The 26,648-nt window shown below is 41.1% G+C and overlaps 2 protein-coding genes and 1 long non-coding RNA gene across 3 annotated transcripts in view; all 3 read left to right on the plus strand.

Moving 5' to 3' along the window:
- LOC112077320 (SLAM family member 8-like) overlaps window positions 1-1,775 on the plus strand; it is a 6,560-nt gene extending 4,785 nt beyond the window's left edge. Inside the window, exons 2-6 of the mRNA XM_024143845.2 lie at window positions 3-324; window positions 478-597; window positions 804-862; window positions 946-1,023; window positions 1,153-1,775. Coding sequence (XP_023999613.1) covers window positions 3-324; window positions 478-597; window positions 804-862; window positions 946-1,023; window positions 1,153-1,233 — 660 coding nt within the window. The 3' untranslated portion in view covers window positions 1,234-1,775. The remainder of the gene's footprint in view (window positions 1-2; window positions 325-477; window positions 598-803; window positions 863-945; window positions 1,024-1,152) is intronic.
- Window positions 1,776-6,976: 5,201 nt separating this feature from the next.
- On the plus strand, window positions 6,977-7,844 carry LOC112077321 (uncharacterized). The gene is made up of 5 exons (XR_002895401.2): window positions 6,977-7,067; window positions 7,227-7,277; window positions 7,403-7,463; window positions 7,596-7,649; window positions 7,776-7,844. It is a non-coding gene; the product is annotated as an uncharacterized lncRNA (long non-coding RNA).
- Window positions 7,845-12,633: 4,789 nt separating this feature from the next.
- Window positions 12,634-26,648, plus strand: part of LOC112067789 (Fc receptor-like protein 5) — a 43,166-nt gene continuing 29,151 nt past the window's right edge. The window contains exons 1-4 of the mRNA XM_070441642.1: window positions 12,634-12,913; window positions 15,952-16,004; window positions 16,463-16,724; window positions 18,536-18,759. Of these exons, the coding sequence (XP_070297743.1) occupies window positions 12,634-12,913; window positions 15,952-16,004; window positions 16,463-16,724; window positions 18,536-18,759 (819 nt within the window). The remainder of the gene's footprint in view (window positions 12,914-15,951; window positions 16,005-16,462; window positions 16,725-18,535; window positions 18,760-26,648) is intronic.

Genomic DNA, 26,648 nt, shown 5'->3' on the forward strand with positions numbered 1-26,648 from the left:
AGGGTTCATTTAGAAGACTGGTTACGAGTCTTTATCTCTCTCCTGGTTGGTCAGAGCCTATATCCAAGGTGGCGATCCAGACAGACATCAAGCTATTGGCCAACCGCTCCTGTACAGTACGGCTGGTGTGCAACGTGTCCTGCTACCCCAACATTACCTACACCTGGGAGAGAGACAATGAGATCTACGGGGACGCCCAGCAGATTTACTTCTCTCTCTCACCAGCAGAGGTCGACATCAGTGTAAAGTGCAACGCCTCCAACCTGGTCAGTTGGAAAACTGCCTCTGCAACAGTAAAGTGCAGTAATGACACAACCACCCCAGGTACCTAGATATCATAATAATCCCTTCCATACACTTTTCAGTGTGCTTATACGATAATGTTGATCGCAATGTGATTACATTGGATGTACTGTACATTGATATAGAGCCATTCAGTCTTTATCATATTGTATAGTCTAATCATGTATTTTGTAGAATATGTGACAGGACTGGTGTGGTATACCATCTACATCGGAGTATCAGTGGGAGGCGCTGTGGTGCTGATCCTCACTGTAGCTGTGGCAGTGTGCTACTGCAGGGGCCGAAGTAACACAGGTATGTACAGCTTAGGGGCCTCCACTATACTTAAGGTGACATTTCTGTTGGTTCTAGAAGTATTCTTCAGCTGATATGATTTTGGGGGGGATTTGCTAGAAAATAGAAAAAGAGTGAGACCCCTAATTAATTCCWGGGTATGTTTGTTGATATCCTCTATGAAATGTTTCTGATTGGTTTATATTTTGTTCTTATAAAAATCACAGAAGATCTAACTGACAACACAATATATGCTGATGTTATGGACAACACAAGAAGTAGAGATGTAAGTATGCATTGCCATTATTATGTATCTGAGTGTGTGAAGCTGTATGTACTGTATTGTAATGGGCTGTATTTTGATTCCAGACAAGATCAAACAGTCAGGTAAACCCAATATCCATCTATGAAACTGTCAATGATCTGGTTATCCCAAGATTGAACAAGGTAAGATATAAATGGTCATAATGGTAAAATGTCTGTGATTGAATGGAAGATTATGTAGTCTACTTTGAGAATAGTCTATACCTTTCTTGATGCTGAAACAGTTTCTTCTTGATTATCTGTCACATGTAGCCACATACTCTGTATGACAAGATTACATTTGGACGCACAGAAGGCCCCCTCCTCTTCCTACCAGGAAGTACTGTGAGCTGAACAGGATGAGGTCATAGGCTGGGCCTTCCATAGATTCCTCTGCATCTTACACGTGTATATTCTGTAGATAGGCCTAGATGTTACTGTTTAATTTCATCACAACCTACACTATTTGCTTTATTTCCTTCTCCCTTTGATGATTCTCATATATACGGTATATCATTCGGCCTTATATCTTTCTTTGAAGGCCTAGTTACAGTTAGAAGATTCGGAAATGTGTAATAGGCAGTAGAAGGCGTGGTGATCAGACAAGCTCATATAAAAAAATTGTATTTTCAAGATTAAAGAAAATTGTTTTAGATACTAGTATGACATTGATTAGTGAGGTTGATGTACTCTTTTGCGTTAGGATTATGTGCTCGCCAGGCATCAATGAGGTTGTAATCTGAGAGTATATGCTTTAGAGCAGGGGTGTCAAACTCATTTCGCATCGTGGGCCACATACGGCCTAGGGAGATGTCAAGTGGGCCGGACCATTAAAATTATACCATACTCTGCTATAAATAACCAAAATATCATGTCTTTCCTTTGTTTTGGTGTAAAGAAGCACAAGAACATTAGGAAAAATATTGAAATTTACAGAACTATCCTTTTACAAAACATTTCATAAACAGCCTTCATATTCCTTAGACAGAATGTGCAAATTTTACTTTATCATTCACAATATTATTGCAACTGATCCCACTGATTACAAGCACAAAACCTCTTAATTGTGTACTGAAAAATATAGTAATGCACTTTAAGAATTAAATTGAACTTTTAAAGAAAGGAATTTTTAAACCACTTTACCACATACGCATTATTAAAATCATTCCTCAGACCCCGCCACATTCGCTTAATCTTACTCTTCTCAGTTGTCCTTGCAAGCCGTCATTATTTTTCGGCTGGTGATTGAGTCTCGTAAGTGCGTTCGAATATTATATTCCTTCAAGTACCGAAACTTGTGCAAACACACCAAGGCACGAAGGTTTTCCCGTGCATCTCCTGTAAATAAATAGGACGTTGGTCATTTCTTCTTTGAAAATTCTCACTTCCTTAATCTACTTTTCTCCTTGTGGATAACGACATTTTGGCTAATGAAGGGTGTACGGAGAGGTAGAGACCAAGTATTAACAGACGTCGTAGAAGAGCAAGCAGCAGATGGCGCAGTTGAACCGTCGTGCTGTTTCAGTCGTCTCAGTGATGCAGCTTGTCTGTCTACTCTGATGGAAGAGAGTGCGCCCCTTAGCGGATAATCCATGGTAATTGCAGCGAATTAAAAAATATTATTCAATGTCTTATGCAGTTTTTGCCACTTTCAAAATTATCCTTGCGGGCCTGACGAAACCTCCTTGGGGGCCGGTCCGGCCCGCGGGCCGGTATGTTTGAACACCTCCTGCTTAGGAGCCTTGGTTTTAGGATGGGGTTTTTTGATTTGTGCCGCAATGGTCCAAAATCACATGCATGTCGAAGATGTCTCAGTCTAATAATCAGATGGGACGTTGCAGTAGGATATCAAGAATAGATATGCTTCGGTCAATGATGCTACCTATTGCATGCCTGGGGAGTGCCTTCCATTAAAGGTGAATGTAAGTTTCCACTCACAACTGTAAATGTTAGCAATACAATGGAGTGTGTTGTAGTTGAATGGTTTCAGTACTGTAGCCTTCAGCCCAAGTGAATGTCTAAGTGAAATTGATCTTTAAACGATGAAATCTCATTAGGAAGTCAACTCTTGATGAACAACACGATAGCATATATCCATAAAGCCCCTTGTCTGAGAAACTCCTGGTATCTAGTCTAAATTATGCCGGCTTCAAAGATGTGTATTCGTATGTGAAATGCCATCCAAGTATAGGATATCCAACAATTGAACTTCGAGTGCACACCAACGTCATTCAGACATGACTGACGAAAAAATTGATTAGGGATTATGAGACTACCTAATATATATAAACTGGACTAACACATATCAGTAATGGTGAAATATGTTCCAACTGAACTAACAATTGATCGTTTAGAAAAATTGTATTTTATTAGATGTTTGTGTCGCATATAGCAATTATATCTAACTCTAGTCATTGTAGAGCAATCGCAATACGGAGCGTATTTAACAAATGATCATAAGAATTCTGATTACAACCTGCAAGAGATCATGCTGGAATAAATGATATAATGATGATGGGGTGTATTTTTGGAGTTGCTTTGTAGCAAACATACATTTTGTATTTTACTCAACAAAGTTTGTTCAAATACCAACTGACTTCAAGCAAGAGAGAGCTGTATTAAAGACTAACCAACCTTTGGCTCGATTCTCGTCATTTGTAAGTTTCCCACTCATCTGTAATATTACGCTAATCAAAGCAATATTGGTTAACGTTTGGCTTTTTACAATGCACAGGGAATGAATTCAAAGGCTGAGGAACTCATTAGGTTTACTTGTTTTGTCATAGTGTGAGGGGTCAGGTTTGCTCTCTTCCTCTTTTAGCAAGTGTGGGTTTGTGAAGGAAGGCATGTGTGAGGCTGCCGTTTCCCGCGTGATCATAGAGAGACCAATAGAGAATTGGTTGCAATCATATGCAAAAAGCCTGTGAAAAACCTTGTTGCTGGGCTGATGAGTACACATGAAAAGTTGTGCAGGGATGTATGTCCCTTGTCAGAGAGACGAATGACATTGTTCTTGCAGCATAATATTCTGTGTAGTTTAGACTTATTAATTTCTCTTTGTTACTTCCATATTACGCACTGTGATCGAACTACTTTTCTGGTGTTATTACTTTGTCAAGCAGTGACAGATCTGTAGGCGCGAGAGAAACAGTTCTAACATGCCAGTTGCCTCGCAAATAGGGCTACACATATAACCAAGATGATAAAGAACATGCGAGTGCGTCAAGACCTTGTGACACCGTCTCTTAGTGACGTTAAAGATTGTACTGAGACATTGTCATCATGACGCAGGTAGTGATAAGTGCAATATTGACTCATCTTTTTGTGTACAACTAGTTTTATTCACTAAGTTTCGTTCTCTGATACAGCTACTCATGGTCATCTCGTCGCAATCCTACAGAAAAGACACAGATGTCTATGTGTCGCTTTTTTACTTTTTTACATGTAAGAGAGTGTGTAAGAGTGAAGCAGACATAGATGCTGATTTTCTGTTGCTACTTGTAGCGATCTGACCTTTTCTAATCGTTCAAAGCCCGATTCTGGTTCACCGATGCCAGCAGGAAGCTGTAGGTGGTCGGCATGCAACTTGCAGAGACTTAGAATGGAGTACACTTGTATGTGCAACTGTCTCGATGATGATTGATTAATATATTTCTCTGGATTTGAATATGTTAGCTACTATTTCCTTTATTGGACCAGAAAATGTTTCATCATAGAATATGAAGTACGTCATAATATGCACAATAAATGATGGGGCACTGATTAGCATGGTCGTGCTTTCTGCGACAGATGATTTTTGCTGCAGAAATGGGTTTTGAGTCACTAACAGGTTTAATTCAGTGTGTAGGCATGAGCCTGAGAAATCTATAATATAACTAAACTAATTGCATGAATAGAGAGAGGAAGGATACGAGAGGACGCGCGGTACGACTGAGGGGTATGATAATGTTGCTATTGACCATCCCATCTTAGTTTCATATTGGTGTTCGAGGCAAGAAGTGTGGAGTGAGATTACAGGTCTGTCGCTGAGGGGCGATAAGAAAACGCCCGAATGTGTACCGGTTTCTCACCACAGGTCTCAAACTCTTGGCACACTACAAGGTAAATAGCGAAACTAAGGTTAGGTTGTCTAAGGCTTCGCACCTGAAACCTTAGCAGACGGTTTGACGGGGAGGCCTACACTATCTATCTATCCCATTTTTAAGTTTATGAGGTTAGAAGCCCAAAATAGCTGATAGTGAAACCAACCCGACAATATAAGTCATTAAAAAACTTTGTTGCAATGTCGAGTACATACAAACGGCATTTAATGTATAAGTGTAGATATATATTTTCAGTAAAAAAACAAACATTATTTGATTAATACTGGGTACATGTGTGTTGTTTGTGAGTGGAGTATGACTATGAAGGGATTATGGTAGTTGTATGGTTCATGCGGCTGGACCGCCCTGTCAGCGGCCGTCAAAAGGAAGGAGACCAAAGCACAGCGTGGTGAAGCTTACATATTCCTTTTATATTAGAAATTGACGCCGAAAAAGCACAATATAAGTTACAAAACAACCGTGAAGCTTACAGGGTCTTGTGGCCACAAACAAAGTTAACTTCCACAAAAGGGACGGTGATAAAATAGGCTACCTAATATGGTTCTCAATCAAGACAACGATAGACAGCTGTCCCTGATTGAGAACCCCTACCCGGTTCCAAAACATAGAATTACAAAGTGAATAGAGCATGAGAAGTACGCCTGACGCGCCGAGCGTGCGAGCGACCCTGAACGCGCAACGGAGAGAGTGAGTGACATTAAAATGGTCTCTAAGGTCAGGCGTGACAACCCTCGTCTTCGCTTGAAGTGTATTGATGAAATGATGAGGTTTTGACAATTGTAAGATAAGAATTCCAGAGTTTGGTACCTCTGTAATCTGATAGAAAGCGATGCATTGTGACATATCAGACTTCACAGGCTGGACTTACCACTGGTTAATAAATAAAGAACAGATTCCAGGTCAGACCAGTAATACCACCACCATCTCTCTCTCTGACCAGGCTGGTCAGAACCAGTGCGAGGGGACAAGGACAAGACCGCCCCAAAATTCATATCTCATTTTATCTCTCCACATCAACGTCACTGGTGAGTTCATTATWTATCTTCAATCACTATCTGGACTTTCTGAATTCTGAGCCAAGGAGGGTTAATGTAAATACCGTACTGTAACCACTAAATTCTAACTGAATGGAGTCAACATACCCCTATTAAAATAAACTTTAATCAAAACTTAACTTCAACAGATAAATCATTTTAAATAACCAAGCATGTATCCAGATTTTACATTCTAGTCTGTGTTTCCTAAGCTCTGCCTGAAACTATGCTGACCGTGAATCCAAACCTTGCAGACACTGGAGAGACAGTAACTCTGACATGTTCAGTGGGGTCTGACAGTGGCTGGAGGTATACATGGTACAAAGACAACACTAAGAAAGTAGTTACGTTGTCTGGCAGACACACTACAACAGGAGCCACCTTCACCATCAGTAGAGCTGCTGCATCGGACCAGGGTCTCTACTGGTGTCAGGGAGAGATCCAGTCCAGATCTACATAATCAATTATCAGTGATATTGTCACTATCACTGTGAATGATGTTGTGTGTGTGTGTACGTGTCTGTGTAGAAATGTGTAGTAATGTTTTGCTTTGTCCACTACTTTATTTATTTTCTACAACTACCTCAGAACCTGATAGTGATTTGCTGTTCTCTCTCCAGGTGTAACTCCTGGACCCTCTACATCAGTCCTAGTAGGAGTGGTTGTGGGCCTGGTTGTTGCTGGTGTTCTATTGGCCATTCTCCTGGTACTGCTGTGTCGATATAAAAATGCCTAAGGTGAGACTTTTATAATTTCTCATTTAACTTTTTGGTTCATGTTTAGGAGAAAAATGTCTAATAACAAAAGTTTAAAACAGTATTATAATATGCATTGTTCATTACAAGTTCATGTTGAAACAGAATATTGTCACGAGTACACATGTCTTTCAACTACGTTCCTTTTCATACAGTAAAATCTAATCTGTGTGTTTCATGACTATCTCTCTCCCTGTAGGCCCCCCAGCCCCAGAGGACCAACCTGGACCCCCAACAGGACCAAGGATCTACCCAGGGCCAGGCTCCTGATGCTGAGTATACACATCTGCAGCATGGTCAGTCTCTTAGTCCAGACCACTCTATCCTCTCTGTAACCTCACACACTGACTTTTCACCATCCACTTTGTATACAACATGCTACCGTACTCTATGTCCCTAGGCAAGCTGAGGGAAAACCATCCAATTAAACTATCTCTCTCTTTTTTGACCAACAGGTGGCGCTAACATCTATGATACAATCACTCCCTCTGACAGTAATGACAGCGGTACTGTACACTATGTTAAGTTAAGCATGAATACAGTATATAGTTGTTGTTGCTCTTCATATGTTTATTATGACTAGCATACTAACACTAAGTAGAGATATTAGTGTATTACCTGTATATCTCAGATGCTGGTGCTGCTACTGCTGGACCAAGTGAGGTGACGTACACACAGATTCAACTCAAAAGGTTGGACAAGAAGAAGAAAAGTAATACTCAACTGTCACATAAATTAATACAAAATGTAGCAGTGTTTTTTACTCATCAAATTTGATAGAAACGTACAATTTCTCTCCTCCTTCTCCTCCTCTGAAATGCCAGCTGATCCAACAGAAAATCCAGTCTATTCTGAGGTCAAGACGGGGAAGACCACAGGTAAGAACCATTCTACAGGTTGGCAGTCAGTGAAATCTAAATGTGCGATTTTGTAGTTTCAATGAAGATGCAGAATATGCAATAAGCTACTTCCTTCATTTGTTGACTGGAAATGTCAATTTTCAGCAGCAACTGGACTTGTTGATGTGACCTATGCTGAAGTTGACATTAAACAGAAGGCACAAGCCAAGAAGAAGAAAGGTAAGACTGGACATCCCTCCTTCCATATTCCCCCTATCATACCCTCACACATCTGAACCCATATTGATTAGCTGTATAATATTCTGTATATAACTGTTATATTTTTCTGATGTTTTATCCTCACCCCTTACAGAAACATCAATCCCACCTGAGGCAGATTCAGTGTATTCTCAATTGAAGCCAGGCACAGCCCCAGGTAAGACTAATAACCATATGCTATTGATACTTAATATGATACTAATATGGAACTAATGCTCTGATATCAAAGTATACTGTGTCTATTAAAAGTATGTATCTTTGTTTGATTCTAAAGATTTTGTTAGACTGCATGTCCTAAACAACTCTGTGGTGACATGTTGCAGGTCCTTGAGGGGGAAGGGATGGAGGGATGGAAATATGGAGGGTTGGAGGGATGGAAGGATGGAGGGATGGAAGGATGGAAGGATGGAGGGATGGAGGGATGGAAAGATGGAGGGATGGAGGTAATGGTGTGATGGACAGATGGAACAATGTGGAGAAGGAGGGATGGAGGGACACACCATCAGAGGAGGGAGCAGAAGGAACCCAGCAACATGGATTATAGAAGGTCAACGACCAAGCAACACACACACACACACACACACACACACACACACACACACACACACACACACACACCACACAAACCAACACAATAACATATTGTACATTAAGGATTTTTTTCAAATGTTTATTTACCAATGTTTATACTTAAGCATGGTTTAATTGTGTTTCACTGTAACAGATGTTTTTATTATAAGGTGTAATGATGATGGATCTTATCTGCAGCTACAGTAATTGTATCTGCTTTGTATTGTGTATTGAATTGTGATGTTGATTTATATCTGTCATTCAGATGATAGAATAACATATTTGTATATGAATTTCCCAACAAGTATTATTCACGTATTCTTGTGAATGGCCTGTACTTTTACAATATGTTTGCATTGTGCTTTTTAATTAAAATAAATGTCTCCACCAGATGGTATGAGTGCTTTCTTACAGTAAATGGATATTGTCATCATCATCATCAACTTTTCCATAAAACCTCATTTGGTCAAACCTCCTTTCAGCCTAGTATAGATCTCAGACTCCACAATGTGAGTTAAAGGGGAAATCTGCTATTTCTACATATAATTAAGTCCAAAAATGTATCTACCCATTGAATCTTGAGAAATATAACATAAATGCCCCGTAAGCAAAGTTGAAAAGCCGTACCCCATCAGCCGAAGATCCGTTGAGATTTTTCAGAATGACTTTTGGGGGAAGAGTGTGCCTGAAAAGAACAGGTCTTCTCAGTTTTATGATGTCATATACTCTGCAGGAGTTCTGAGGAGCTGGTTAGTACTGGTACTGTGTATCACTTCCTTTTTAATATTGAATTGTGGACATGCACGTCTATGATGGCAAAGTTGTCTTCCAAGTAATCAAAGGTAAGACTCCTTAGCCAGGGTGTGGTATCTAAAGGGAAACAATATTAAATATTTTCATTACTGTGTTGAATTCCACATAGTAACCTACGTATGGATGACTACCAGTTCTCCCACATTGCCTCCTCATCCAACAGACAGGTCATGACGATTAATGACATTAGTGGTGTATGACTCTGACTGCTATTTTCAGTTTCCCTGCATAGTCTGGAAGGTCACTGTTCCAGTTAGGGTGTTTCCGTGTCTATGTGTTTATGTCTATGTTGTCAGACAGACACCCAGCCCGGTCATTGTCACTGCTCCTGAGAAACAGAAACAGGTTGACACACAAATCACAAATCACAAATCACAGGAAGTGACATCACCACAAGATGTTACCTGAAACGTAGAAGAAGGGCCTTTGTCAGTAACCTGGGACTCACTACCTAACAAGAAAGTTTGCAGGTGTTTCATGTCCCTCAGCCACACTGACCTATGAGCATGCAAAAGAAGTCATGCAAACACTTCTGCAGGTATATGAAGCCTAGATGAAAATGAACACACTTCACAAAGTAAACCGCCTGTTACTCAGGCCCAGCCAGGATATGCATATAATTGGTAGCATTGTATAGAAAACACTCTGAAGTTTGTAAAAATGTTAAAATATTGTCTTAGACTTTAACATCATTGATATGGCGAGCAAAAATCAGAAGAAAATCCGACCAGATTATTATTTTTTTTCACCTCCCAGGTTCTTATTATGGAAACCTATTGTTTCTAAATATCTCCGTCACCCAAATTGCAATTCCTATGGCTTCCACTAGATGTCAACAGTCTTTATTCAAGGTTTCAGGCTTCTTTTTTGAAAAACGAACAAGTATTTGGAGTTTTTGTAATGGGACCATATTATTTTTGGCATCATTGTAAGCCTGCCACACACACACAAAACAATACATTTATTAAACATAAGAATGAGTGAGTTTTTGTCACAATCTGGCTCATGGGAAGTGACAGTGTGTGATTATAGGATAATGGCATAAATAATAATAATCAATCAATTTGCTCTTTATTTAACCATCTTACATTTAAAACCTTATTTGTTCATTCAGATCTTTCAGGCGAGAAAAAACATCACCCAGATAGGCCAGTCGTGTGAGAAACTCGWCATCATGCAAGCTGTCAGACAAGTGAAAAGTATGGTCAGTTAAGAAAACTTTAAGCTTGTCTTTCAATTAAAAATAACKTGTCAATACTTTGCAACTTGATAACCGGTGCACTTCTGTATGTTGTGAGAGCTTTACATGGTCGCTGGCCATATCATTGCATAGTGCAGAAATACACAACAGTTCAGGTGCCTTGCTTTAACAAAGTTATCAATTTTCATTGTAGTCTCCAAAACTTCTTTCAAGCTGTTAGGCATTCCCTTTGTAGCAAGAGCCTCTCGGTGGATGCTGCAGTGTACCCAAGTGACGTCGGGGACAACTGCTTGCACGCGCATTACCACTCCCCTATGTCTTTTGCGCCATCAGTACAGATACCAACACATCTTGACCACCAACATTCGTTTGATGTCACAAAGCTGTCCAGTACTTTAAAAAGATCCCCTCCTGTTGTCCTGGTTTCCAGTGTTTTGCAGAAGAGGATCTCTTCCTTAATTGACACCCCATAAACGTAACGGACATATGCCAGGAGCTGTGCCAGATCTGACTCATCCAGCTGTAATGCATAGATTTCACTTTCTTATATGCGAAGCAGTAATTGTTTCAAAACATCTCTTGCCATTTCACTGATGCATTGTGAAACAGTGTTGGTTGTTGAAGGCACTGTCTGTATAGTTTTTTGGGCCTTTTCCTCCAGCATTGTCCCAGCCATATCCTGGCAGGAAGAATTAAGTCCTCCACAATAGTATGGGGCTTGTCTGTCCTCGCCACTCGGTAGCTCAACATATAAGACGCTTCTAGCCCCTTCTTATTAATGTTATCTGTTGCTTTTATTCATGTCTTATTACTCGAAAGTCGTCTTAATTCTCGGTCAAAAAACTCCTGTGGCTTATTTTTCAAATTGGCATGTGTTGTTTCTAAATGTCTGTGCAAGAGTGAAGGTTTCATCGAGTTGTGAGATAGTACTTTTGAACATATAACACACTCTGACTGAGGAAATGCACTGCTCCCAATATAAGTGAACCCCAAATCAATGTAATTCTCATCATATTTGCGCCTCTTTGATGGTCCAACATCCCTATCTGTTGTTCGGTTCTTTCCCRGGTAAGGGGGCAGTAGCTCTTCGGCTGCATCAGATTCACAACTGTCAGTGTCCATGCTAGCTGGTCTATCAACAAATGTAGAATTACTGATGCTAGCATTGGATGTGCTCGTGGAAGCAGAACAACTTGTGTCWTTGACAGGTGCCGGTTTAGTACTGCTGGTAGTATTAGTACTACCAGTAGAGCTGGTATGTGTCTCTATGGTCGCCATGGATCATGTGTCTCTTCGTGCCATTGGTATGTGTCTCTTCGTGCCATGGATCATCACTGGAGGCTTCGTGCCATGGATTATCACTGGAGGCTTCTTGTCATGGATTATCACTGGATGCTTCTTGCCATGGATCACCACTGGAGGCTTCGTTCCATGGATCATCACTGGAGGCTTCGTGCCATGGATTATCACTGGAGGCTTCTTGCCATGGATTATCACTGGAGGCTTCGTGCCATGGATTATCACTGGAGGCTTTGTGCCATGGRTTATCACTGGAGGCTTCGTGCCATGGATTACCACTGGAATGGAGAGACACACAGGAGGCCTGGCTCTGGGAGAAGGCACAGGACTCACCAGGCTGGGGAGACATGCAGGAGGGTTAGTGCTTTGCACAGGCACAGAACTCACCAGGCTGGGGAGACATGCAGGAGGCCTTGTCCTTGGCCGAGGCACCGAATGCACTGGACTGTGGAGGCGCACTGGCGGTCTCGAGTGCAGAGCTAGCACCACCCGTCCTGGCTGGATCCCCCCTATAGCCCGGCAAGTGCGGGGAATTGGAACAGGCCGCACTGGGCTGGGCTGGCGAACTGGAGACACCGTGCGTAGGGCTGGTGCAGTATACCCCGGGCCGGTGCAGTATACCCCGGGCCGAGGAGACGCACTGGAGACCAGATGCGCTGAGCCGGCTTCATCCCTCCTGGCTCGATGCCCACTCTAGCCCGGCCGATTCGAGGAGCTGCGATGTAACGCACCGGGCTATGCATGCGCACTGGGGACATCGTGCGCTCCACCGCATAACACGGTGCCTGCCCAGTCACTTTCTCGACACGGTAAGCACGGGGAGTTGGCTCAGGTCTCCTACCTGAGTCCGCCAATCACCCCATGTGCTGCCCCTCGGGCTTCCTTGTCAGCTGTAACGCCGGTTSCCTTTTCCTGCTGCCTCCGCTCTYCTGGCTGCCTCCACCTGTTCCCATGGGAGGCGATCCCTACCAGCCAGGATCTCCTCCCATGTGTAGGATCCCTTGCCGTCTAGAATGTCCTCCCATGTCCATGAGTCCAGATTGCACTGCTCCTATTTACCACGCTGCTTGGTCCGGTGTCGTTGGGTGTTTCTGTAACGATTCTCGTTGGTGGAAGGAGAAGAGGACCAAAATGCAGCGTGGTAAGTGTTCGTCATAATTTTAATTGCGAACTGAACACTACACAAAATAACAACGAGGAGAAAACGAAACAGTTCTACAAGGTGAACAGACACTAGACAGAAAATAAACACCCACAACCAAAATGGGGAAAACAGGCTACCTAAGTATGATTCTCAATCAGAGACAACGAACGACACCTGCCTCTGATTGAGAACCATACWAGGCCAAACACATAGAAATATAACAACATAGAAAAAAGAACATAGACTACCCACCCCAACTCACACCCTGACCAACGTAACACAAAGACATAAAAAAGGAACGAGGTCAGAACGTGACAGTTCCCCAGTTACAGATTTGAAACTCCTCCCATCTCTGGTCAGTGGAATTAAATAAAGCACAAATCAAATCAAATGTTATTTGTCACATGCGCCRAGTACAACAGTGAAAYGCTTACTTACAAGCCCTTAACCAACAATGCAGTTTTAGTCAAAAATAATCAAAAATATTTAAAAATGATGTATATACAAATTAATTAATAAATAAGTAAAACAATTATTTACAAAAAGAAAAGTGAAAAAAAGTTTTAAATAATGACAAAAATAAACAATATACACCTACACTCAAAAAAAAACACACAACACACACAGCACAACACACACACAGGCACACACACACACACACGCACCACACACACACCACCACACACACACACATGCACACTCACACACAACACACACCACACACACACACACATACAACATATACAGTACATTAAACAATAGCCCTGAAGTAACATACGATACTGTAATACAGACAAAATTTGATGATTACAACCATAAACAACCAATAACAACACATATAATAGTGTAGACAGTAGCTAACTAAAGTGTATTAGACTCATAATAGACATCTGATATGTTGTGTGTGGAGTTGAGTAAGTGAAGTGAGTGAGTGAGTGGCGTGAGTGAGTGAGTGAGTGAGTGAGTGAGTGAGTGAGTGAGTGAGTGAAATGTGAGTGAGTGAGCAGAGCGAGAAGTGAGGGGGTGGCTGGAGATGTCATTTCCCGTTGTTGCCACAATGAGGTTAGCAGGCTTGCTTGCCACCTGAAACTGCGCAAAGTTTTGAGGGAAGGTCTATACACTATCTATTAATCTATCTATCTATCTATCTATTCTACCTCTATCTATCTATCTATGCTATTTTAACATTTCTCTAGAATATTTCTCTCTGCTTTTCTGTGGTACAGTGAAGTAGGTGTGATCTAATAGCTTGAAGTGGGGTGATCTAAGCAGACTGTCGTCATAATAGGAAGTAGAAGGTTTTGTTAGAAGGACACTGTAAGTTGTAGAGAAAGTCATTTGCTTGGGACAGAAATGGAGCCCACCGATTGCTCTGCTTTTGCTACATGGTAAGTACTCGAGTTAGATGTGTTTGTTTAAGTGAACACTAATTACCTGATTTACATAAGATATAAAGGAAAAGGGAATTAAGATATTAACAATGAAGACAGTTTCACGCTTTAGGTTTGTTTTGGGTGTTTGAATCCTTATGAGAAATCTTAGTAAAATGGCACTCAAGAAAGTGACACCCTACATTGAATTGTTGCATCGTCTGTGAGAACCTGCTTTGTATTAGCCGATGCATGCGAGAGCCTGGTAGTGTGGTGGTGGTGCACTTAGACCAAGCATCTACTCAGGATCGTAAAGTGGTGTAACTACATGGTCTGCAAAATGTGTTGTCAATGACAATGAAATATAATGGCAATATTTGTTGGATGTGTTGTATTAATCAAGTTGGTGATTATTGTAAATGGTTGAGGTTCCTTCGCTACAGTTATAGTAAACTGTGTTAAGAGATTAATGAGTGGTGTTGTTTGGTGTTTTGGTCTCTGTACCACTCTCTGTGTGCAGAACATGGGAGTCAGCGGCCATTTAAAGCTGCGTCCGTAATTCAAACTACCACAAAATGGCCACCCTGACACTTTTTTAAGTATATGGCTGAGGATGGGCTAAGGAAATTCATTCATCTAACATTGTTTACAATAATTGTCTAAAATAACCATATATTTTGGGTTTATGATGGATAGACAGTTTTGAGGGATTAAGTTATACTCTTCAAGAATAAATGCCTTACGACTAATTAGATGATAAATGTGTGTAGAAAATCATAGATTGCACCTTTAAAATAAATTACAGGATGGATATGGTATCAGTAACATGAATATGACATGTTATTATTTTATTTCAAGCTAATATGGAGCAATGTGACTTTCTTTGTTGTAGTGCTGAGTACACACATCTACTCTGGACACTCTGAAGATGATGGTAAATATTTTGAACACTGATCAAGCCTCAACTCTATAATCTTTATCAAATGTTTTTTATTTGTGATTTTTAAAGCTTCTTTTGAAGAGTCATATGTTTAGTTTTGAGTGTCTCAAAAAACAATTGTATGATGCTGGTTTTATTTTGTGCAGGAAAGGCAAAGGCTGTTCTGACCAATTATACCCCACATCCTCCCAGATATTCAGTGGAGAGTCTGTCACTCTCAGATGTAAATACAGAGGAGAAGTCACTGACTGGGAATACACATGGCGCAAGGATGTTGTAGACACAATCAATAGGAATCATGAATATGAGATCACTGAGGTTAAGATTCAGACAGTGGTGCTACAGGGTGTCTGGGTAAACATATTGATCAAGACAAAACATTCTGAGTGAGTGATGCAGTCAGACTGAAGTAAACAGGTAAGTCATCTTATTCTCTCAGTGGCTCCATGCCATAACCAATTGACATTGGATACATCGTCCTACATAGTGTCACTGGTGAGTCACTATTTTAATCTCAATCACTATCTGGATCTTTAATTGATTTGACCATGAGTTAATCTAAATATACAGATTATACTAGTAACTGTAAATTCTAACTGAATAGAGTCACGCATACCCCTTATTGAAATCGACTTTAAATAAAACGATAAATGCAACACAAAATAAAACTTCATGACCAAGGCATGAATCCAGATGTTTGATATTCCTGGTCTCTTTTTCCTTAGCTCTCCCTGAACTACACTGCACCGTAATCCAGCACCGCTACAATGGAGAGACAGTAACTCTGACGTGGTTCATGGGATCTGACAGTGCTGGCAGCTTTTACATGAAAGACAAACAGTAGAAAGAGTCGACCTTGTGGCTGGCAGACACACCCAAACAGGAAAAAAAAAAGGGGCCACCCTTTCCAAAAAACCCAATCAAAAAGTTAAAAAAAGAAGTTTTGCTGAGTCTGACCAAGGGTCTCTCACTGGTGTCAGGGAGAATCCAGTCCAGATCCATATCATCATCATGCATGATCCTGTCACTATCATGTGAAAGTAGGGATTACTATGTGTTTTTAATGCAAACCAATGGACACTAATTATATGAGATCAATCATGTAGATGTGGTCTGTTGTCAGTATGAAGGAAAATATATTGTTTAAGTAGCCTATAGCAAAGTAAGATCATCACGTTTGGAGAGATTTGTGCCTTGGACTGCATTTGTCTCAATATATAACTGTGTTTTCCACAGCTTCTGCCCAACGGCCTCAGTGAAAGTCTCTCCACGGCGGTCCCCTATTCTGGAGAGACACGTCACTCTGCAGTGGTGACATATCTGACAACATACGACTGGACGTACGGCTGGCAACAGAGACAACCATCTGCTTCCCATTCCGACCATCAAACACCAACCATCTCTCTCCCTGACAGGCGCTGGTCCAGTACCAGTGTAGGGGACAAGGACAAACAGCTCCGAGAGGACATATCTCAGCTCATCTCCCATGTTGTTGCTGGTGAGTTTAATACAAACCATCCAACTTAACTTAAATGTTGAGAAGATAGATTCTCATATTATTCTGTATAGTAAAGTATGTTTTTTTAAACAAAAACAGATTAATTTTAATTCAAACCTAATCAAGGTCAACATAGCCTATCAATGAATTTTTGATAGTAAGTAAAACGTTCCAACAAACAGTTCTAAAATCTTTGATGTACTAAGCATGGTATCCAGATCTTTAAAATTATGCTTAATCTCACAAGCCCTGCCAAAGAGCACACGACATAACACCAAACCCTTGCATACCACTGGAGAGACAGTAAACTCTGACGTGTTCATGTGGGGTCTGACAGTGGCTGGAGGTAAACATGGTACAAAACAACCAAGAAAGTAGTGACCTGTCCTGGCAGACCACTACCACCAACCTTTCAAACAACCCCCATCATTAAAAAGAAAAAAGAAAGCTTCTGATCGTGACCGAGAAGTCTCTACTGGTCAGGGAGAGATCAATCCAGATCCATATCATCATCTCAGTGAATCCTGTCACTACACTGTGAAGGTGAGTAAACTGTGGTGTTGTGTGGGTGTGTGTGTGTGTGTGTTGTGTTGTTGTGTTGTGTGTGTGTGGGTGGTGTGTGTGTGTGTGTGTTTGTGTGTGTGTGTGTGTGTGTGTGTGTGTTGTGTGTGTGTGTGTCGTGTGTGTGTGTGTGTGTGTGTGTGGTGGGTTGGTGGTTGTGGTGGAACTATCACTGTATTATGTCATTGATCTATAGATCTTGGTAAGTCAGACAGTTCGAGAGTGCATACTGTATGTTCAGAAATGACAACTTATGACATGGTCATGGTTGTGATGAATGCTGTGATCACAACTATTTTTACATTCTAGTAGGTGTTGTGATAATGTTTATTTGTCTGTGATGGTCTGTGGCAGAGAGACTGTGGCTGTTCTGACCTCTCCAACCCAACTGCCCCAGATATTCAGTGGGAGACTGTCACTGCTCAGTGTAAACATTCAAGGGGAGAAAGAGATTGAGTAATGCTTTTATAACAGTGGGAAGTCGGTCTACACGAATACAGGCCTGAGTACAGGGAATCAGTCCTGCAAGAGAATGGTCCTATATCGCTGTAAAAGGTCTTCAGAAAACAAATGGCTTAACAACCGCCAGACAAGTAATGGCATATACAATTGACCCGTGTTAGGTAAAAGTCTTTTTTATGGGTTGCAAGAGAAAAGAAGAAAGGGATGAATCAAAAGCAACAGTGAACATTAATGGATGAACAAAACTATAGTGTTGATTTGGGGTGAGGTAACAATACCGATATACAAATGGTTAAACATTTTAAAGACTGACAGTTTGAGTTGTGTCAATTCTTCAAACGATAAACCCCAAGCTGTCCTGAGTTTCGTCTCCTCAGTGGCTGAACCTGGAGACCAGTACTTCTGAGCTGTGGGGTTAAGAGAGTCATCTACAGGTCTGAGGTTCTTGGTACCGACTTTCCCTACACAGTGGGTTACTGTCCTATCTCGACCGTCCTATCTTCTGTAGAGCTATATCTGGCAGTGGATCGTGAAAGACTCCTACACCTGCACCTTGCTGGTCCCCTAGTTCAAAAACACTTAGGGGAAAAAAAAGGAAAAATAGATGTGTGTAGCAGCTGGAGAGGGAACCCATCCTATGAACACTACTACAGTGAAACCTGCAGTTTCTCTGGTCAGGAGGTAACTAACTGCATTGGAAACTGCATTAATCACATTTTAAGTCACCCTCATGGTTATTATATAACCACTGTTTGTAGCGTTTGAGACTCGTGTCACTTCTATTTCAGATCCGCAACCATCAGTGTCTCTCACAATAAGACCTAACAGAAACTCCACCTTAACATTAAAGTCGTCTCCACTAAGCTGTGAGGAGAAGAGGAACTATACTGGATGGAGACTGAAGAGATACAGAGAGAAAGCAGTGGAGTCAGAGTGTATGCCTCTAAACGGGGAATGCAATAGCAAGGGTCCACTGTACCAATCAGGTACCGCATACACAGGGACAGTGATGGTACGTGGTGTGAGTCGCTGGATAGGAGAGACATAATGCTGTCAACATCAACAGTGGAGGTAACGTCTGGTTGTACAACAGTAACTAAGTTGTTTACATTAAATGTATGATAATGATGTTCATGCTGTACTGGAATGGTTGCATCTCATAAAAAATACAAGCTCATGTTGGTGATTTACTGTCAGATTACAGTTAATTATTATTATTATGTTATACAGTTGGCCCCTGATCTGGAAGCCCTCTACCAAACTGAGGAGATACTATGATCTCACTGTACAAAAGATATCAAGAAACAAACCCGAACCCCAAAGGTTAATTTCTACAAAGATGGAGTACTCATCACGAATGAACCACATTAGAGATGACCATCCTGCAGTTTCCACGATCCAGATGAAGGCTCTACAAGTGTATAATCGAATGGAAGGATGAATCACCAGAGAGCTGGGTGACGAGTGAGAGGGTGAAAAATATCTGATTAATAATCACATGACTTTTCATACAACTGTGGTCATGCAGTCATTTGTTGTGTAAAACATACTGTAGGTTTGGAGTTACAAGCCTCAGGCTTCATCTGTATCCAGAGTTTGTGTTCCAAAATATATATTACACGTCTTTATGTCCGACTACTATTATTCATTTGTCTACGAACTACCCTCAGAACTGATAGTTATTGTAGTTCTCTCTCCTTCCAAACAAACAAACACCACCAAAAAACGGAAAAAAAAGGAGGAGGAGAGAGAGAGTTTAATTCAGAAAATAACCCACCGTAAATATTTCAAAAAATGTCAGGTTCTTGAGGGGTAGTTGTAGAAAATGAATAAAGTAGTGGACAACAGTGAATATAATTATTTGACATCTGACTTGAGATCAGATGTAAGCTGAAGCTTGTAAACTCCAAACCATCAGTTATGCTTTTTTAAACACAACAAATGACTGATGCCATCAGATAGTTATGAAAAGGTCATGGTATTATAAATAGTGTTTCACCTCTCACATGTCCTGATCCAGCTCTCTGGTGATTCTCCTTGCATTCGATTACACAGTGTGTAGAGACCTTCATCTGACTTGGATAACTGCAGGGATGGTCAACTCTAATGTGCTCATTCGTGATGAGTACTCCATCTTTGTTAAGACAAGATAACCTTGGGGTTCGGGGTGTGTTTTCTTGATATGCTATTTGTACAGCTGAGAGTCCATAGAATGCCCCTCAGTTAATTGGGATAGGGGAGTCTCCCAGGATGCAGAGGGCACAACTGTATAACATAATATATAAATAATACGTAAATCTGAAGGTAATCACACACATGACTGTATTTTATGAGATCATACACATTCAGTTACAGAATTGAACACAATTATCATACATGTTAATGGTAAAAAACGTTAGTTACTGTTGTAACAACAGACGTACCATCGCACATGGATGTTGACAGCATACTGTACCTCCGCTATCAGACTCACACCAGTACACTCCACTGTCGCCCTGTTTATGGGTTACCCGTGATGGTACATGTGGACCTGCTAGTGATCCCCATTAGAGCTACACTCTGAACTCCCCTGCTTTCTCTCTGATTCTTCAGTCTCCACCAGTATAGTTCCTCTCTTTCTCCTCCAAACACGTGGCGTCTAGTTGAGAGAGAGACTTACATAGAACGGTAGTTATGTTAAGAGATTAAGTGAAGAGACATGATGATATGGGATGACAATAAGATGCAGGGTAAAATAGAATACACATCGTGGGTTAGAAATAGTAAGCAATAGTCCTTTAAAGTAAGTTGATCGTTAAGGTCTTATTGGGAGCACTGATGTTGCAGAATAAGACGAAGGTAAACGTACAGTGGATAAAAGAGTTAAAGTGATAAGCACTCCTGCAGACGTAAGGGTCATGTAATGTGTGGCATAGTTTGAATTGTGCTTTCCCTCCTAGCCAACACGAGGTTCAATTTGAGGGTCTTTAGCTGCTGGTTCTCCGTACACATTTGCCGATGACTAGGACCAGCAGGATCAGAGTGGTAGGAGTCTTCACTAGTCCACTGCCAGATAGAGGGCTCTACAGAGTAGGAACGGTGTCCGATAGGGACAGTAACCAGCTGTGTAGGAATAGTTCGGATCCGGAGAAGAAGCTCCACTCTGTATATGACTCTTTTATAACCCCACAGCTCAGAGTAACTGAGGTCTACCGTCCAACATGGTCGGTTAGTGGTCCCCGATTGCCTCATTCAACGCCATATGAGAGAGACCTCAGGATCAGCTTTGGGGTTTATCTGTTATGAGGAAATGAACAATCAAATGTTCCAGGGTCTTGTAAAATGTTTACCATTTTGTTATTCATTCGGTATATGGTACCTCACCCAAAACAAACTATAGTTTGTTTTTCCACATTCAACATAGTTCTTCGCCAGCGGTTTAGTTTTCGTCGATCGGTGTGCACTTGTCGATACTCTATCTTCCTGTTCCTATATGCATTTCTCTGCCAAACCCATATAAAAAGAGACTTACCTACACGGTCAAGAATTGTATAGCATTACTTGTCTGGGAGTGTTTTAAGCCATTTGTTTTTCTGAAGACCTTTACAGGTTTATATAGACCTATTCTTTGCAGGACTGATTCTGTACTCAGGCTAGGCTCTGTATTCGTGTAGACCGACTTCCCACTGTTATAAAAGCATACTCAATCTCTTCTCCCCCTTGAATGTACAACTGAGAAGTGACAGTCTCCCCACTGAATATCTGGGGCCAGTTGGGTTGGAGGGTCAAACAGCCACAGGTCTTCTGCACAGACACATCACAGAAAATAAACATTATCACACACCTTAGAATTAAATAAAATGTTGATCAGCATCAATCATCACAACATGACCATGTCATAAGTTGTCATTTCTGAACTATCAGTATGCACTCTGAACTGTCTGACTTACCAAGATCTATCAGAATAAGACATATACAGTGATGTTCACACACACAACAACACACACACACACTCAGCACATCACACACACACACACACACACACACAACACACCCACACACCCACCACACACACCACACACACACACACACACACACACACACAAAACACACACGCTAAGCTACATCACACACATCACACACACGACATACACCGCACCATGTCACCCCTCACAACACGTTATCACTTCACAGTGATAGTGACAGGATCACGATGATTGATGATATGGATCTGGACTGGACTCTCCCTGACAGCCATAGTAAGACTCTGTGTCCAGACTCAGAAGCTCTATTGAATGGTGAAGGTGGCTCCCTGTTGTAGTGTTGTCTGCCAGACAAGGTCACTACTTTCTTAGTGTTGTCTTTGTACCATGTATACCTCCAGCCACTGTCAGACCCTCACTGAACACGTCAGAGTTACTGTCTTCTCCAGTGTATGCAGGGTTTGGTGTTAATGGTCAGTGTAGCTTTGGGGCAGGGCTGTGAGATTAGAGCATAATTTAAAGATCTGGATACATGCTTAGTAACATCCAAAGATTTAGCTGTTGTGGAAGGAACGTTTCTACTAAAAAATTCATTATAGGGGTATGTTGACTTGATTAGGTTTGAATTAAAGTAACTCTGTTTTTGTTTAAAAAAAATACTTTCACTATACAGAATAATATGAAGATCTTATCCTTCTCAACATTTAAGTAAGTGATGGTTATGTTATTAAACTCACCAGCAACAACGATGGTGAGAGATGAGCTGAGATATGTCTCTCTGCTGTCTTGTCCTTGTCCCTCACACTGGACTCTGACCAGCCTGGTCAGGGAGAGAGATGGTGGTGGTTTTACTGGTCGGAATGGGAAGCAGATGGTTGTCTCTGTGCCAGCGGTACGTCCAGTCTATGTTGTCAGATATGTCACAACTGCAGAGTGACTGTCTCTCCAGAATAGAGGGGACGCGTGGAGAGGCTTTCACTGAGGCCGTGGGCAGAGCTGTGGAAACACAGTTTATATATGAAGACAAATGCAGTCAGAGCACAAATCTCTCCAACGTATGATCTTACTTCTGTAGGTAGTACTGTAACTAATAATTTTCCATTCATACTGACACACAGACCACATCTACATGATTGACTCAATATAAATAGTGTCCATTGGTTTTGATTAAAAAAACACATAAAGTAACTCACCTTTCACAGTGATAGTGACAGGATCACTGATGATTGATGATATGGATCTGGACTGGATCTCTCCCTGACACCAGTAGAGAACCTGGTCAGACTCAGCAACTCTACTGATGGTGAAGGTGGCTTCCTGTTGTTAGTGTGTCTGCCAGGCAAGGTCACTACTTTCTCACTGTTGTCTTTGTACCATGTAAAGCTCCAGCCACTGTCAGATCCCACTGAACACGTCAGAGTTACTGTCTCTCCATTGTAAGCAGGGTCTGGATTTACGGTCAGTGTAGTTTCAGGGAGAGCTAAGAAAACAGAGAGCAGAATCAAAACATCTGGATTCATGCTTGGTCATGAATTTTTTTTGTTGTTGTTGCATTTACGTTTTGATTAAAGTTATTTCAAATAGGGGTATAGTTGACCTCTATTCAGTTAGAATTTACAGTTACATAGTATATCTGTTTTAGATTAACCTTCATTGGCTCAAAATTCATAAAGTCCAGATAGTGATTGAAGATTAATAGTGAGCTCACCAAGTGACATAATGTAGAGAGATGTATCAATGTCAATTGGTTAGATGGGCATGGAGGCACTTGAAGATAGATGATATACCTGTTACCGTTAGTCTGACTGCATCACTCCACTCAGAATGTTTCTTCTGATCAATATGTTTACCCAGACACCTGTAGCCACCACTGTCTGAAATCTTAACCTCAGTGATCTCATATTCATGATTCCTATTGATTGTGTCTACAACATCCTTGCGCCATGTGTATCCCAGTCAGTGACTTCTTCCCTCTGTATGTTACATCTGAGAGTGACAGACTCTCCACTGAATATCTGGGAGGATGTGGGGTATATGGTCAGAACAGCCTTTGCCTTTCCTGCACAAAATAAAACCAGCATCATACAATTGTTTTTTTGAGACACTCAAACTAAACATATGACTCTTCAAAAGAAGCTTTAAAAATCACAAATAAAACATTTGATAAAGCATTAAGAGTTTGAGGCTTGATCAAGTGTTCAAATATTTACCATCATCTTCAGAGTGTCCAGAGTAGATGTGTGTACTCAGCACTACAAACAAAAGAAGTCACATTGCTCCAATATTACTTGAAATAAATAATAACATGTCATATTCATGTTACTGATGACCATATCCCATCGTAATTTATTTTAAAGGTGCAAATCTATGATTTCTACACACATTTTTTATCATTAAATTAGTCGTAGGCATTTATTCTTGAAGAGTATAACTTTTAATCTCCCTCAAAACTGTCTGATCCCATCATAAACCCGAAATATATGGTTATTTTATGACAATTATTGTAAACAATGTAGATGAATGAATTTCCTTAGCCCATCCCTAGCCATATACTTAAAAAGTGTCAGGGTGGCCATTTTGTGGTAGTTTGAATTACGGACGGCAGCTTTAAATGGCCGCTGACTTCCCATGTTCTGCAACAGAGAGTGTACAGAGACCAAAAAAACACCAAAACACCACTCATTAATCTCTTAACACAGTTTACTATAACTGTAGCGAAGGAACCCTCAACCATTTACAATAATCACAACTTGATTATACAACACACTCAACAAATATTGCATTTTATATTCATTGTCATTGACAACACATTTTGCAACCATTGAGTTAACACCACTCTTTAGTTCCTGAGTAATGACTTGGTTAAGTGCACACCACCACACTAACCAGGTTCTGCATGGCATCGGCTATACAAGCTCAGGTTCTCACAGAGATGCAACATCAATGTAGGGTGGTCACTTCTTTGAGTGCCATTTACTAAGATTTTCTCAATAAGGTAAAACACCAAAAACAAACCTAAAGCGTGAAACTGTCTTCATTTTGATTAATATCTTATTCTTTTCCTTAAATTCTTAGTAAAATCAGGTAATTAGTGTTCATTAACAAACACACTAACTCAGTACTTACATAGTAGCAAACAGAGCAAGGTGTGCTCCATTCTGTCCCCACAGACAAATGATTTCTCTACAACTACAGTCCTTCTAACAAACCCTTCTACTTCCTATATGACGACAGTCTGCTTAGATCACACCACTTCAAGCTTAGATCACACCTCTTCACTGTACACAGAAAAGCAGAGAGAAATATTCTAGAAGAAATGTAAAAATAGATAGATAGATAGAATAAAGATAGATAGATAGATAGTAGATAGATAGATAGATGATAGTATAAGACCTTCCCTCAAACCTTTGCGCAGTTGTCAGGTGGCAAGCCAAGCCTGCTAACCTCAGTTGTGGCACAAGGAAATGGACATCTCCAGCCACCCCTCACTTCTCGCTCTCTCACTCACTCACATTCACTCACTCACTCACTCACTCACTCACTCACTCACTCACTCACTCACTCACTCACTCACTCACTCACTTACTCACCTCACACACAACATCAGATGGTTCTGTTATGAGTAATACATTTTAGTTAGCTACTGTCTACATATATATGTTTGTTATTGTGTGTTTTATGGTTGTATATCAATTTGTCTGTATACAGTATGTGATGTGTATCAGGGCTATTGTTATGTACTGTAATATGTGTGTGTGTGTGTGGTGTGTGTGTGTGTGTGTTGTGTGTGTGTGTTGTGTGTGTGTGGTGTGTGTGTGTGTGTGTGTGTGTGTGTGGTGTGTGTGTGCGTGTGTGTGTTGTGTGTTTTTTTTGAGTGTATATGTTTATTTTTGTCATTATTTAAAACTTTTTTTCACTTTCTTTTTGTAAATAATTGTTTTACTTATTTATTAATTAATTTGTATATACATCATTTAAAAATATTTTGGATTATTTTTGACTAAAACTGCATTGTTGGTTAAGGGCTTGTAAGTAAGCGTTTCACTGTTGTACTCGGCGCATGTGACAAATAACATTTGATTTGATTTGTGCTTTATTTAATTCCACTGACCAGAGATGGGAGGAGTTTCAAATCTGTAACTGGGGAACTGTCACGTTCTGACCTCGTTCCTTTTTATGTCTTTGTGTACGTTGGTCAGGGTGTGAGTTGGGGTGGGTAGTCTATGTTCTTTTTTCTATGTTGTTATATTTCTATGTGTTTGGCCTTGTATGGTTCTCAATCAGAGGCAGGTGTCGTTCGTTGTCTCTGATTGAGAATCTACTTAGGTAGCCTGTTTTCCCCATTTTGGTTGTGGGTGTTTATTTTCTGTCTAGTGTCTGTTCACCTTGTAGAACTGTTTCGTTTTCTCCTCGTTGTTATTTTGTGTAGTGTTCAGTTCGCAATTAAATTATGACGAACACTTACACGCTGCATTTTGGTCCTCTTCTCCTTCCACCAACGAGAATCGTTACAGAAACACCCAACGACACCGGACCAAGCAGCGTGGTAAATAGGAGCAGTGCAATCTGGACTCATGGACATGGGAGGACATTCTAGACGGCAAGGGATCCTCACATGGGGGAGATCCTGGCTGGTAGGGATCGCCTCCCATGGGAACAGGTGGAGGCAGCCAGGAGAGCGGAGGCAGCAGGAAAAGGGAACCGGCGTTACAGCTGACAAGGAAGCCCGAGGGCAGCACATGGGGTGATTGGCGGACTCAGGTAGGAGACCTGAGCCAACTCCCCGTGCTTACCGTGGCGAGAGAGTGACTGGCAGGCAACGTGCCGGGCTAGAGTGGGCATCGAGCCAGGAGGGATGAAGCGGGCTCAGCGCATCTGGTCTCCAGTGCGTCTCCTCGGCCCGGGGTATACTGCACCAGCCCTACGCACGGTGTCTCCG

The sequence above is a fragment of the Salvelinus sp. IW2-2015 genome, unplaced genomic scaffold (assembly GCF_002910315.2).
Source record: "Salvelinus sp. IW2-2015 unplaced genomic scaffold, ASM291031v2 Un_scaffold4457, whole genome shotgun sequence".
NCBI classification, from domain to species: domain Eukaryota; kingdom Metazoa; phylum Chordata; class Actinopteri; order Salmoniformes; family Salmonidae; genus Salvelinus; species Salvelinus sp. IW2-2015.